General features: G+C 38.2%; 1 protein-coding gene across 1 annotated transcript in view; it reads left to right on the top strand.

Moving 5' to 3' along the window:
- Positions 1 to 15,779, top strand: part of GRM5 (glutamate metabotropic receptor 5) — a 623,817-nt gene that overhangs the window by 515,063 nt on the left and 92,975 nt on the right. Inside the window, exons 6-7 of the mRNA XM_081533344.1 lie at positions 2,262 to 2,430; positions 7,197 to 7,323. Of these exons, the coding sequence (XP_081389470.1) occupies positions 2,262 to 2,430; positions 7,197 to 7,323 (296 nt within the window). The remainder of the gene's footprint in view (positions 1 to 2,261; positions 2,431 to 7,196; positions 7,324 to 15,779) is intronic.

Raw genomic sequence — 15,779 nt, 5'->3', positions numbered from 1 at the left:
ACAATATAGCCTAGTACACGATAGAGTCAAGATTCTAACTCAGTCTTCTGGACTTCAACTCCTAACCTAATACAACAGCCTGCCAATTATAGGATCAAAATCAAAAAGCCCCTATTCTCCTGGAAATGTATTTGTAGGCACCGTGTTGTTATTTCTCTGGAGTAAAAGTTGCAGCTGGATCAAAGGCATTTCAACCTGGGCCATAAACCAGAGGAGACTAGGGTAAGTCGGGGTTCCCCTAAAATGCTGAGGTCACAAGAGGAAGATCCTAAATAGGGAAAGCTAGGAGAGGTGAAAACTTAGTCTGGCACATGTAATTACAGATTGTTAGAGACTCAAATTCAATCATTGTTTTTGTCTCACATAACTAGACTATTATCGGTATACAGTTCTTCAATGAAACCCTTGGGCCAAGTGTGTTACAGAATTCTGAATTTTTGATTTACAAAAGTATACAGTCATATAATGCCTCCAGCATACTGTGGAGCAGCACTCCTTAAACAATGCATTAATATTTCTACTGCAAAACATATGCATATTCACAGTTACGTGTGATAAATGACGTATAAGTCTCATGACACTGTGGGTCAAATTCTGTCACTAGATAAGTTCAGAATGGGTCATGATTTGCTGCCAAGTGCATTGTGAAAATAACTGAAGCGACTTAGCCACAGAAGCAGCATTATGAAAAAATTTGTGGTTTTTAAGAGCTCTAAGGATTTTAGAATTATAGATAAGAAATATGGACCTTTACTATTTATCACCAGCAGGATAGATCACAGGTTGGCAAACTGTGCTCTATAGGCCAAATCAGGTCTGCTGTTTTTGTAAATAAGGTTTTACTGGGACACAGTTTTACTTATTTTGGGCTTTCCTGGTGACTCAGTGGTAAGAATCTGCCTGCTGGTGCAGAAGATGCAGGTTTGATCCCTGGGTTGGGAAGATCCCCTGGAGTAGGAAAGGGCAACCCACTCCAATATTCCTGCACGGAAAATTCCATGGAGAGAGGAGCCTAATGGGGTTACAAACAATCGGACACAACTTCGCAACTAAATAACAACAAAAAGTCTCATTTGTTTAGAGACTGTCTATGGCTATTTCACACTGCTCTAACAGTGTTGCATAGTTTCAACAGAGTCCATCTCACAAAGCCTAAAATATTTACTGTCTGTCCATTATAGCAAAGTTTTCTGACCCCAATAGATAGAGAGTCCATTGACAAATAAGGTTTAAGAGGCCCTGTTGTCACCAGGGGCTTCCCAAGTGGCTCAAGTGGTAAGGAATCTGCCTGCCAATGCAGGAAACACAGGCAGTAGACTTGAGTTCAATCCCTCAGTCGGGAAGATCCCCTGGGGGAGGAAATGGCAACCCGCTCCAGTATTCTTGTTTGAAGAATCCTACGGACAGTGGAGCCTGGCGGGATACAATCCATGGGGTCACAAAGAGTCATACACATGCATGCACAAATACACATACACACACACACACGCTGATGCCTGAGAATAACCATAACTGGGCAGAGGAGACATGGAGAATCAATGTCAGACTAAGTACAACTCACTATTTAAAGCAAAAATATAAACATTATATTGTGGGTGTTTGTAAGTATAAGCATATAAAACAGACAGCATGGCCTAAGAACAATAGATGTTAAAGGCTGAGAATTCACAAGGTACTAGTACCTTCCAGCATTTCTACATTGCATAAGGTACTTTAGAAGCTATCAATTTTCAGAACTATTGTAAACATCATTCCTTAAAGTATCTTTATACAATGAGTTTAGCCATTGATAAAGGATAAAATAAGAAAGGATCAGGTCCTATCCAAATTACCTCTACATTCTCTAAAGCTGAAGCTAAGATTAAAGATTTACCAAATTTCTCACTTGGTTAACAAAGGAAATTTATCATTTTATTTCAGAGGAGATGAAAACCTTGCTGTCTTTTTAAGAAGCCTAAAGAAGTACTTCTTTAAACTTTCTGAAGTTATTCCAAAACTGTCTTTCATCATGCTGAGGTCAAGTCACCTTCTCACATGGGATTATTTCCTATTTCAGGTGTAAGCTTGAAAGCTTAAAAAAAAAGGTCCCTGAAGAGAAAGTGAAACAGACAGGCTTTTTGTTATTCTAAGTGTACTGTCATGGAAAATTCCAGTGTCACTAATATGACAATAGGTACATTTTGGAGGACAGAAATCTATTGTTTGTTAGTAGCTGAATATTTATATTTTAGCTGAATAATCATTATATTCTTGTTTCTAAGGTATGAAATAATGAATTTCAAAGAAATGGGAAAAGATTATTTTGATTATATCAATGTTGGAAGCTGGGACAATGGAGAATTAAAAATGGATGATGATGAAGTATGGGCCAAGAAAAGCCACATCATCAGATCTGTGTGCAGTGAACCATGTGAAAAAGGCCAGATAAAGGTAAAATAGAGTCTGCGTTTCTTTCATTTTTGTTGTAAGTTCAAAAGTATTCATTATCACTGAATGTTTTTAACAAGTTGAGACATTTGTTTTGCCTTTTCCACAGTAAGCTTCTAATGTCAAAAACCTTTTTTTAAATTCTTTTCTTATTAAGTCCTTTCAATATGTAGTAAAACCCAGAACAGTCTTAGTAGTTGGACTGACTGAACCAATTGGTGAGTCATGCTTACACCCTCTCTACTCATGTAAGCCTTTAGAAGACGTGCTTCCTGGGAATAAAGAGTTCACAGCTGGAATTCACATCAATTTCTAATTAACAACAAATATTTATCAAACTCCTCTAATGTAATAGTTTACATCAGTGGGGCAAAAATAAGTAAGACACATTTACTCTCATAAGATTAATAGTCTCGATGAGGAAAAACAGTGTGGGCACAGAGAAGTAATGTTATATAAAATGTGATGACTTCATTAAAAGAAAGAAAATAAAAGGGAGCTTAAATAAGTTCTTACAGAAGAAAGGAACAAATGTCTTCTCAATAAAATGTCAGACACTGAACCATGAAAAGTGGATTATGATATCAGAGAGAGATGCAGGGAAGTCATCAATTGTATAGAGGGAAGAACGAACAACAGGAAAGGTACAGAAGAGGTCAGATTGTTCTGGAATAACAGTGAAATAAGTGCAGTGCTCCAAATGGTTACTGTGAAAGAGAAAGCTGCAATGATAGATTGAAGCCGTATTTGTGGAGAGTTCTGGATACCATACTAAACAGGTTGAAATTATTTTTAACAAGGAGTCTGAAAATAATTTTGTCCAAGATGCTGACATATGAAGGCAAAAGTGTTAGTCACTCAGCATGTCCAACTCTTTGTGAACCCATGGACTGTGGCCCACCAGGCTCCTCTGTCCATGGGATTCTCCAGGCAAGAATACTGGAGATCCAGGGGATCTTCCCAACCCAGGGATCAAACCCAGGTCTGCTGCATTGCAGACAGATTCTTTACCATTTGAGTAGTGAAGATTCATGAGAAGAGTTATGAAAAATGAATAAAAAAAGAAGAGACAAGTTAAAAGGACACTACAACAGTGGTGACAAGGGCCCTGAATCATGGAAGAAGCAGAGTAGAAAAAGGGTAGAGGAGGGATTTGAAAGAAACATTATAGAGGTAGCCTTGATCAGCCCTGGCTATAAACCATAAGCCTAAAATATTTACTATCTGGTCTTTTGCAGAAAAAGGTTGCCAACTCCTAATATTCAGTGACCATCTGCATCTTGGCCAATCACCTTGCAATTAAACTCTTCATGTGAAACTCTTTTTAGACTCACTTAAAATATCAATTGTTCATAATTTCCAGTCCTTCCCATATAAAGATTAGCTTGTATAAATTACCACATGGAAGTGGTCTGTTTTGACCCTTCACAGTTTAAACCTATAACTTCAAAATGTTGAATGCTTGTTTCAAGAAATTTCTTTATATATGCTTTTCTACCCCTTTCTCCTGGGAATAACTTACCCAGTGGAAGAACTTAACTCCCTGTTACCATATTTTCAATACTAGTAATTTGTTGCAATGTTTATGTCTTTTTTAATCCCAAATTCTATTTTCCTAACCAGATCTCATTTTCACTCCATTAAATATATAACTGACTACAGTTTCTTGATATAGCTTAAAGTGGCTGCTGAACAGCTTCCCTAAATGATGTCATTGATCAGATTTGTTAATTTAAGGTCCATGAAAAGACACTTAGTCTGGCAAAGGGTCAAATATTTTACATATTGTTATTCATTAGGAAAGCACACTACTTCTAGGGTGTTCAAAAAGATTGGAAATTAGTCTGAAAGAGAATTGTCACCACCTCTTGTATTCAAAATGAGTGTGAAACAGAACATACATAACAAGTGAAAAAAGGTAAAACAAATGAGTTCTGAATGATCAGAAGAAGACATTAAGTTGTCCCTATTAATTCAAAAAAGATCATTATAATTGGAACTAATCTTGGAAAAGGTCATGAGCTTATTCTGGTAAAAAATTGAAATTTATAAAGCTATGCGAGTACAGAAAGTCAGCATATTTCTAAGCGGAAAAATCCAAGTGCTTTTGTTTGCCAGGCTGCTAAGAGAGAATCCTTCAGCATTTGAAATGTGCCTCCTTGCATTGCAAAATCTAGTAACTGTCCCAATGATAGTTTTTTACTAAGTATGGTTGAAAATACCCTGACAATGAAATCTATATCTTTATGTGGGTATTTATATGTATATTACTAATAAAATAGTTAATATTTAAAAGTATTCTACAGTTTACAAGGGCTTCCCTGGTGTCTCAGATGGTAAAGAATCTGCCTGCAATGCAGGAGACCTGGGTTTCATTCCTGGGTTGGGAAGATCCCCTGGAGAAGGGAATGGCTCCCCACTCCAGAATTCTTGCCTGGAGAATTCCATGGACAGAGGAGCCTGGCGGGTTACAGTCCATGGGGTCGCAAGACTCAGAGGCAACTGAGCGACTAACAAACACACAGTTTACAAATCATCATGATACTCGATTCGCTCAGCTGTGTTTGACTCCTTGCAACCCCATGGACTATAGACCATCAGGCTTCTCTGTCCACGGAATTTTTCAGGCAAGAATACCGGAGTGGGTTGCCACTCCCTTCTCCATGGATTTAATCCTCAGGGGACTCTAAACACAGGTTTTATTTCAAAAACATTAGTCTTGGTTGGAAGAAAGAGGATCGGCTGGAAGACTGCTCCAGGCTACACAATTATTTAGTGGCTCTAAGTAAGATGGCTTCCCTGGTGGCTCAGTGGTAAAGAATGTGCCTGCCAATGCAAGAGACCTGGGTTCAAACTCTGGGTTGGAAAGATCCCCTGCAGCAGGCAATGGCAACCCTGTATTCTTGTCTGGAGAATCACATGGACAGAGGAGCCTAGTGAGCTACTGTTCTGTGGGGTCACAAAGAGTCGGACACAAATGAGTGACTGAACAACATCATAAGTAAGACTGGAACTTTGGTACCCCTTGATTCTCTTTCCTCCACCTATTTCAAAATATCATGAACCCTATCTTGATATAAACCAATAAGGGTTTATATCAAGATAGGGATGACCTCGAAGTCCAACAGGCATTATTTGATCTCTCATTTACCCACGTGTTGTGCAAACTCTCTAAGCTTTAGTTTTCTCCCCATTCCCCCCAAAATGAATAAAATAAAACTAGCTACCTTATACAGAGCTATTCCAATGTTTCAATGAGATGACACCATATGGCATGCACTAAATTATCTTTAAACAGTCAATATTTTTATGAAGGAAGCTTTAGATAGATGAAGCAGGTCTGATTAGCAATTTTGCCTCATTTATCTGGTTATTTTAGGGAAAAGATGTTTCAGGTCCTTCTGTCATCATTTCCTACTTGTATTGCTGCAGTGCCAAAAGTCAGCACAAGGGACAGTACAAAACAAAAGAAAGGCGTGCCAGCTTACAATTGTGTTTGGCTACAGAAATCCAGACATTATTATCAAAGGTCGTTAACAGAGTCAGCATCTCAGACAAGGAATCTAAAGTGTAATCACTTCTGTGTCTAGTTATTAATCACAGATTTAATTATTTATAGGAATGTTTAATGAATGCTGTCTCTATTCCACAGAGGCTATTCATGTACCAGTTGGTGGGGGAAAAAAAAGAGATCCATTTCTAAAGAATAACATCTGGGACTCTTTTAGCTGTTAAATTATTTCAATTATTTTCCATTGCCTTAAAAAACATCAAACAGATGAAGAGGAATATAATAGTCTCAGTGATCTTATCCATCTTCAGCCCAAGCAAATCAAAACTACTAGAATAGGAAGGAATAGGATGAATTGTTGAGCCAGATTTTTAGTAGAAACAGTCTAAGAAGTGATCTCCAGAAAAAGCATCTTCTCTTTCACTTTCATGCACTGGAGAAGGAAATGGCAACCCACTCCAGTGTTCTTGCCTGGAGAATCCCAGGGACGGGGGAGCCTGGTGGGCTACCGTCTATGGGGTCACACAGAGTCAGACACGACTGAAGCGACTTAGCAGCAGCCGCCTCTGAATTCAAAACAAATTCCTAATTGCTTTGTTTATCAATATAGATAGATTTTTTAAACTTTAACAGACATACGATGAGGGGCTTTTTTTCCCTAACAATTATTCAACTAGTGGTGGGAAGCCAAGGGAAATCCAGAAAGCAAAAATTCTTAATTTGAAGCAAAGAAAGGCACAAACTCTGGGGGAAATTCAGTTACATATACACGTATGGAAATGTATACATATATACTTGTGAGCACAGATACAGTCACTTCATTAATACAGGTAGCTAAAGCTAATTATCCAGAGATTTACACTTAATTTCATTCTTGACCCTGTCTCCAGCAAGTTTTATGATGTTGGACTGGTTGCTTAAACTCAGCCTGTTTCTTTAATTATAAAATGAGAATATCCATATTCATACGGAGAAGGCAATGGCACCCTACTCCAGTATTCTTGCCTGGAAAATCCCATGGACGGCGGAGCCTGGTGGGCTGCCGTCTATGGGGTCGCACAGAGTCAGACACGATTGAAGCGACTTAGCAGCAGCAGCAGCAGCAGCAGCATATTCACACTGCCTAACCAAAAACATTTGAAATAATTTATGTGAAAGCCCCTTTCTGCTTTGTAAAGCAGTACCTTTGAATAAAAGATTGCTGTATCTTTATCTATGTGAGAAAAAAAATAATCAAAAATGTCAACATTTGCCGCAGGTGATCCGGAAGGGAGAAGTGAGCTGCTGCTGGACCTGCACCCCTTGTAAGGAGAACGAGTACGTCTTTGACGAGTACACCTGCAAGGCGTGCCAGCTGGGCTCCTGGCCCACCGATGACCTCACAGGTACACGCATCACCACGGCAGCACAGGCGCCTCCCTCAAAACCCAGACAGGACACAGACGGCGGGGGCGGGGGGGGTACATCTCCAGGCAGTCCTCATCTTAGTGGAACTGTTTCTGCAACAAAGAATTCCCTTGGGAACAGAAGCTTTCCCAACACCTGGGCCAATCATGAAAATCCTGTATCTCAGAGGGAAATCAGCCTACATGCCTGCCTTCGCGCTAAACGGGATCAGAATCCTTAGGTTGTCTGCTGGGCGTTTTCAGCCCATCTTCAGGATAGTCCCAGAAGTTGCTAGGAAGGACCCCAGTTAACTGTGATTAGAGGTGTAGAGAGAGAAACATGAGCCAGGAAGAGACTAAAATATGTCATGACAAGTCCAAGGACCAAAGGATAGCACAGAATTAGGTGGACTTTGGTCTAAAACTGTTTCCCTTAGTGCTTACCCTTAATCTAAACCAGAAACCTCTAACTAATGAGTTTTCAAATAATGTCAACACAGAGTAAGACTCGTCTCTCCTTGGTCTGGGAGGGACTTTGGGAGGGTTGTTTTTTATCGTTGTTTTCGTGATGCTTTGGTTTAGGAGTTTTTCCCTCCAAAAATGTTAGGAAATTATTGTCATTGTCTTCTCAAGATGGTATTTTATAGCTATTTCTAATCTTTACAATATGAAAACAGAATAGGATACCCTTCCATCTTTCCTTCCAATTTATTCAATAAACCTTTAGTAAAAGCATATTATCCACTTATTTGCTTACCACTGAAATATATAAAAATAAAGATATGCCATTCTATTGTCAAGAAGTTAATGGGAGAGGCGAAAAGTAAAAGTGTGATTACAATAAAGTAAAGGACGTAGATTTGTGAACATAGAGTATGAGAAGGGGACCTGTGAAACTAAGTTTTCCAGGAAAATAGGAGAAAAAGACATTCCAGGCAGAGGGCCCACCTGGTAGGTCAGGTCATCTAATCATTTTACAATTAAGACGGATTTAACACAAACTCCTAGAGGCTAGATTATAATGTCATTGGTGTTAGACTCAACCCTTCACAGGACAAGATATTATCCACAGTAGCTGTATTAGCTTATTGCAAAAGCCTGGTTCTAAAAATCCTGTGATTTGGGGCCCTCTGAAACCAGTTCACATTAAGACTTTGTTTTCAGTGAGTGGTATTTATGCAGAAAACTTTCCTTTTCTTAAAAAATAAAATAAAAATTCTGATTTAATAAAACACCCAAGTACCTTGTGACAGCATTTGAGTCCTATTTTCACCATAGATGATAAGCTTTCTGATACTCATAAATCCCCGTGTGCCCAGAGCCAAGTCAGGGCTGAATACAAAGTGTTTATTAAATTTAGCTAAACAGATGAAATAAAGCACACACACACATACAGTAAAAATGTAAGAAAGAAAAAAAAATATGATTGGTTCTCTTGTGAGGGAAATAAAAATCAGTATTGGTGATCTTTTCCTTTATACTATTTCTTTACTTTTTTTCTATTTATAACTTCTAATTTCAATATGGATTATCATTAAATTGAACAACAATTTCACAGATTCAACTATCTACATGGCTAAGCACCTTGAACATGAATATACCGGTGTAAACTTTTGTCCTATGTTTTGTAAAACTATCATAATGAAACATGGTCTTCTTTTTCATTCATTCAATAGAAAAGTATTTTATTATTACTATTTGCACTAGACAAATGTGCTGGAAAAAACTGGAGTTAAATACTAGACATGGTTCTTATGTAATTTACCATCTTGTTGGGAGAGAGATAGGACTCTCTCCCTCTCCCTCCCTCCCCCTGTCCCACATACACAGGCACAGACAAATTGTGTTAAGGAGTATGAAGCAAAAGGATAAGGTTTTTTAGAAAATGAATATAGTAGGGGCGACATAATTTAAATTTGTGATCATAAAAGATCTCTCTAAAGAAGTGAAAATTAGCAGAGACCTAAGTGATAAATATAGACATAGCTATCAAAAAATAATGAGAAGGGCATTTCTGGCTAAGAGAAAAGGTTTATTTATGGATAAGCCAATGAAAAAACAATGTGATAAGAGATCATAAAGATAGCAGGGGCTAGTTCACATACAGCCTTATAGAACAGGTTCAGGATTTGCGTGTTTAATACTAAGTGCAATGAGAAACCTTTGCAGGGAGTATAGTAGAAGAAGAAAACATGATTGGATGCATATTTCTAAAATATTATTCTGTTTGCTGTAGGGGAGAATAATTTGGAGATGAATGGAAAGCGGAACCAGGGAGATAGATGGGGTGGTTACCGCTTGTTGCCACTGCAGGCACCAAAAGTTCTTGGTGTCTTGGGCTGAACGGTGCATTGGAAGATTTCAGATATACTTTGGAGTAGAATCAACAGGACATACAGATGATTAGTTGCAATAGATATTAAGCAAGGCTGCCCAGTTTTCTGCCTTGAGGACTGGAGAAATAAATGCTTTCTTTGATAAAGATCAGTAGTTTGGTTTTAGACTAGATCAGCTGGAGATGTCTTTGAGATTTTCAAGTATGAATTAATTTAACAAATCAAGACCTTAGTGTGTGCCAGAAAATGTAACAGAAAATAGAAAAACTGGAAATATAAAATTAGCCTAAGTTTCCAAGAAACTTAATAACCTAGTGGGAGAAAAGCATGTAAACAATAACCACCTCTCCTGGGAGAGGGAAAGAGTCTTATCTCTCTCCCAAAAAGATGGTAAATTATATAAGAACAATGTCCGTTTTTTAACCCCAGTTTTCCCAGCACATTATTATAGTTCAAATAGTAATAATAAAATTCTTTTCTGTTGAATGAAAAAGTAGACCATGTTCATTGTGATAGTTTTACAAAACATAGGACAAAAAAATTATATTTGTTTATTCATGACCAAGTGCTATAGGGGAGGAATGAGCAAAGTATTATGAGAAGGGCACACCTAACCCTGGAGAAATTTTAGAAGGTTTAGTTTTGAGGCATTGTCTTTAAGTTCACTTTTAAAACAGTGAAGAAGAGGACCTCCCAGGTAGTCCAGTGGTCTTCAAATGCAGGGGGCACAGGTTCAATTCCCCCTTAATTCAGGGAACTAAGATCCTACATGCTGCATGGTGTGGCCACAAAAGAAAAAGAAAAAATAAATAAAATTAAAAAATTTTAAAGTGAAGAGGATTATATTGGAAAGAGTATGCAGAGTATGCAGCATTGAGACTCTGAATGGCACCATCATTCTCCTCATTTCTCTAAACAAAAAGAAGTGAGTCATATAAACTATCCCTTCTTCCTGGCCACCCATATCCAGTCACTTAGCAACTTCTCCTATTGGCACTGCTAAATATTTTTATCCCTCCTCTCCTCTCCATTTATTTGTAAAACTTTTCCCTTGGCTAAGTTATCATCTCACATTTGACTATTGCAGTAATCTCCCAGGTTATTTCTCTACTCCCAAATTTATGCTACATGCTTCTAAGTCTGTTTTATCATCTCGCTAGTAGATAACGTATCCAAAATACAGATCTGTCCATTTTATTTAATTGCTCAACAGTTACCAGTGTTTTCATAACTCTATGGGATATATCCAAGTTTTTCAACCTGGCATACAGAGTTCCCTCACCCTCCTATGACCTTTCTAATTTCATTCACCACCACTTTATGATTCTCATTTTATATTCTAGTATCAAGGGCTGCTTATAATTCTCATCTACACACAACATTATTTTATTCCTCCATGTCGGTACATGTGTTACCTTCCCTGCCTTATTTACTTGAATAATTCCTGCTCACCTCTGCCTAGATGTCACCTCTCTGATACTTTTTTTGCTGTACTTAGACACTGATAAGTCCCCTATTCTGTATTTCTAAAGCAAATTCTGCTTCCCTCTTTACGTCATTTTCAAACTGGATTTTAAGGTCCTGTATCCTTATCTTCCCTCCCCTCCACCACTGAATCATTTAGTTTCTCAAGGACATAACTGTATCTCACTCATCTTTGCATCCCTAGCATCTAATACCATGCCTGACACAGAGGAGGCACTCAGTAAGTGTGTGTCAATCAGCAATAAATGATGCGGAGTGTTAAAAAAGAAGATGGAAGTATTAGGCCCATCCTCTGAAGACAGCTTTAACTAAGGAGTGTGGACCTAATCTTATAGACTGTGTGGGGCCAGGGAAGTGTTTCAAGCAGAAGAATGAAATGACCTCCCTCTTGCTACAGGCATATGTGTGAGCTTGTGTGTATATGCAGGGATAGGGGGAAGAAAGTGGAAGGGGAGAAGGGTGAATAAGTGCTAAACCTGGAAAGGTCTCCACACTGACAGTACATGGAGTTTAAGTTTTAATTAAGATCTACAGCACTTTTCCAAAGAGCTTATAGCTGTTTGCAGCTATCTCATTGACTCTGATTCAAAGTCACTTGGCACCCGGCACTGCTAGCTAAGCCAGAGGACTGCTCTGATGGCTTCAGCTATTCCAAAGCTTGTTACAGAGATGCTGGGTCTTTCTCCTACCCACTAGGCTTACAGTTGCCCCACTTCAGCCTATAACATGACAGCTCAGGTCACTGGGTCAGTGCCCTCATTGTGATAATGGCAACTAACATACACATGTTTCCTGTGTGCCAGAACTGGCTGAAGCCTCATATAAATGTTAATTTGTTTAATTCCGATACAACTCTGTAAGACTGTTAGCCCAGTTTGAGATCTTAGAATTAAATAGCTGCAAAAACAACTAGGAGAGGCAGTCAACTGACATTAATGTCTATATTATATTTAGCCATTTCCTTATATATATTCACAGAAGGATGTTTGAAATAAATGTTACCTATTGTTAAGAAAAAATGTTTATGAGAGGTAGGATTGTGGGTTACTTGTTTGCACACACACACACAGATGCATATAATGTTGTATTATGAGAATGTATTTTCATCAATAACTCCATTAAAATAAATGTGTGTGTGTGTATGTGTGTGCATGCACCCTCAGTCATGTCTGACTCTTTGCAACCCCATGGACTATTAGCCCACCAGGCCTTTCTGTCCATGGAATTTTGCAGGTAAGAATACTGGAGTGGATTGCCATTCACTACTCTAGGGGATCCTCCTGACCCAGAGATCAAACCCACATCTCTTGGTCCAGGTGGATTCTTTACCACTAGTGCCACTGAGGAAGCCCCAATATCAGGCTAGCAATATTTTTAATAGCCATCATAAACTGAAAGTAACCGGGAACCAAGAATTAGAAAGAAAGAAAACTTGGCAGGAAAACGAGAGAGAAAAGAAAGAAAGAAGATTTTAGATGGAGGATGAGGGCAGAACATAGACAATATTCCTAATTCAAATCATTTTCATTAAGGACAGCGAGTAGCTTGTCTAATAATCTTCAGGTATCCATGTTGGCAGTGAATAGGATAAACAGGATTGCTGCCCTCATAGTGATTATCATCCTAAATACTGACAAGTAATAAGATGCTGAGTGTCAACAGAGAAGACTAGAACGGTATAGGAGCCTGTATCATTGGAAGCTACTTGGATAAAGTTGCCTCCTAATGAACTGCATATCCATGTAAGAACTAAAGACAGACGTTGGCCAAATTCAAATGAAAGAGCAGAGTGTGGGGGGCCTAGAATAGAAAAACTGAGGAGGAACTGAGAGCATATGGGGGAATGAGACAGGTAAGCCAAGCAAAGGCCAATTCTTGCAGGGCTTCATAAGGCATGGTAACTATTTTAAAGTTTATTCTACAGGAAATTAAGAGTCATTATACATATTCATTCAGTCATGTAGTCATTCATTCAAGTTACATAACTAGCACTTCCTTTATCCCAGGCAATGTTCTAAGTACTGAAAATATCAACATTTCTCTGACCAAAACATAAAATTCTCTGACCTTATGTTTACATTCTCGCAGAGAGAATAGTTTTAAACAGGGCAAGTATTATTTCCAGGAATATCCAAAAATTGAATAAGAAAAGGAAGTGCAATCACGATAGTTGCTACTGTTGTTGTTTAGTCACTAAGTCTTGTCTGACTCTTTTGCAACCCTATGGACTGTAGCCCACCAGGCTTCTCTGTCCATGGAATTTTCCAGGCAAGAATACTGGAGTGGGTTGCCATTTCCTTCTCCAGGGGATCTTCTGACCCAGGGACCGAACCCAAGTCTCCTGCATTGGCAGGAAGATTCTTTACCACTGAGCCACCAGGGATACCTGCAATTATGATGGACTACTTTATAAATATTATTCATATAGTCACTGTAAAGTGTTAGTATTGTTTAAAAACATGAGTAGAAAGGATGTTGATTTCAGAATAGTGGTTTCATCTGGAAACAGATGGGAAGGAGTCTGGTAGGATTTACAAGAGAAGTTTTAATTATATCTGTAAGTTGTATGTGTATGTAATTTGAAACAAATGATAAAATATCAATATCTGTTGAACCCAGATGTTTATGTTTGTTCTACACTTCCCTGGGTGTTTAAAATTTGTTGAAAATACTTTATACTATTTGAGCTATTTAAATAATTGAATATTAACAGATAAAATTTTTAAATAAAGACTCCATTTGGGGACTTTGAAAGAAGGAGGAGAGAAAACCATGGGAATGAAATGTTGCAAGTCACAGTGTGAATCTGTTGGTGGTTTGGACTGTGATGATGCAGTGGGAATAAAGGGCAACGAAGAGATCAGAAATTATAGTCAATAGGAGGAGGTCACTGTTGCCCTGAGACAAGAATGTAACTTCAGTGAGGTCTGGTTTGAAAGAGGAAGGATGAAGAAATAGTGGAAAGCAACAATTGGGCTAGGCACTCAGAAAACTCCCTTCAGTTTTCTGCCAAGATAACTTTTTCACTGAACACAACTCCCCACCAGATACATGCAAATATTGTACTAGAAAGCATCTTTGTTTTCCTTCAAAGAATTTAGGGTGGGTTATAAGTAGCAGATCATGAGCTGCCCAGGCCAAAGCCAAGCCAGGGAAACCCTTTCAGGTGGGTATGCCAACTCTGGCAGCCTTCCAACAAACCCAGGTAAAAGGAAAAAGCAAAAAAACAACAACAACATGACTTTCAAGAAGTAAGTCAGTGGGAAGCTTTATGACAGAAAGACTGATTTCCTGCTTTTCACTCATAAAGAAATATAACTTATTTAAACTGCAAAGTTGTAAAATGGAAGGAGGGCAGTGCCCATCTACATTTTAATGCCAGTAGGAACATTCTCTAGGAAGTCCTGTGGTTCCCTAAGTTACCTAATTGCTTTGGAACCTTTGTATCTTCACTTCAGGGGTAAAAAAGAGAACAGAGTCAAACAAAAGGGAGTTAGTGGGAACCCTGGTGGGGTGGAGGGGGGGAGATGAGCTCCAAGGAGGCAGAACTACTGACGAGTTGTACAGCTCTGGCATTTTAGTTACTCTCTTTTTACAAATGTGGCCTTCATCTGTGTTCCTCAGTTTGCCCTACTTTTCTTGGAACTTTTTTTTTCTACCTTTTAACAAGTAAATAAAAACATGGGAAGAATTGCTTTTCATCACCAATATTTTTAACTATCTTAAGCATTATCCTTTTGAATCCTATGAGGTACATATTATTATTTTACAACTGAATTAATTAAGACCCAGGAAGATTCTATGAGTTGCTCAAGGTCACAAAGCTAGTGGAATATCAAGCCCAGGCACTACGATTCCACCATTTTATGCTACACCACATGTCTCTCTTCACAATTACATTTTGGAGCCCCGTATTTTCAGGAAATTATAGAAAGAGAAAAAAATCCAGCTATTTTTTCATTTGAAATGTCTGTAAAAAGTGCTGCCTATTTGATTATTACAATTCAGTTTGGATGAGGAAAGGATAAAAAAAAAAACCCTTTCCACTTATGATGTATTTCCAATTCTTTAGAGGAAATTTGTTACAAGTTTAGATAAGAAATATGCTTATTTTTTTTTAATTAGTTTATTTTCTATTTTTTAACTTTACAATATTGTATTTGTTTTGCCATACACTGACATGAATCCACCATGGGTGTACATGTTTTCCCCTTCCAGAACCCCCCTTCCACCTCCCTCCCCATCCCATCCCTCCAGGTCATCTTGGTGCACCAGCCCCGAGCACCCTGTATCATTCATTGAACCTGGACTGGCAATTCGTTTCACATATGATAATTTACATGTTTCCATGCCATTCTCCCATGTCATCCCGCCCTTGCCGTCTCCGATAGAGTTCATAATACTGTTCTACTTATTTTTTATAATTACAAAGGTAATAAATAGTTCCTGTTAATATTTTAAATGTAATAGTTTTTCATAATGCAACCTCTAATTTCTTGGCTTCTAAGTTATGTAATCATCTGAATAGAAACACATGCTATACAAGCTGGCTATCCTATCACTTATTCATTCAGCAAAAGTTCTTTTTGTTAATCAACTTTCTACACTGTTTTCAACACTGTGCTAAGTTCTTTG

This window comes from Giraffa tippelskirchi, chromosome 10, assembly GCF_054371585.1.
Source record: "Giraffa tippelskirchi isolate mGirTip1 chromosome 10, T2T-mGirTip1v1.2.pri, whole genome shotgun sequence".
NCBI lineage: Eukaryota > Metazoa > Chordata > Mammalia > Artiodactyla > Giraffidae > Giraffa > Giraffa tippelskirchi.
This window is presented reverse-complemented; position numbering and strand designations above follow the sequence as displayed.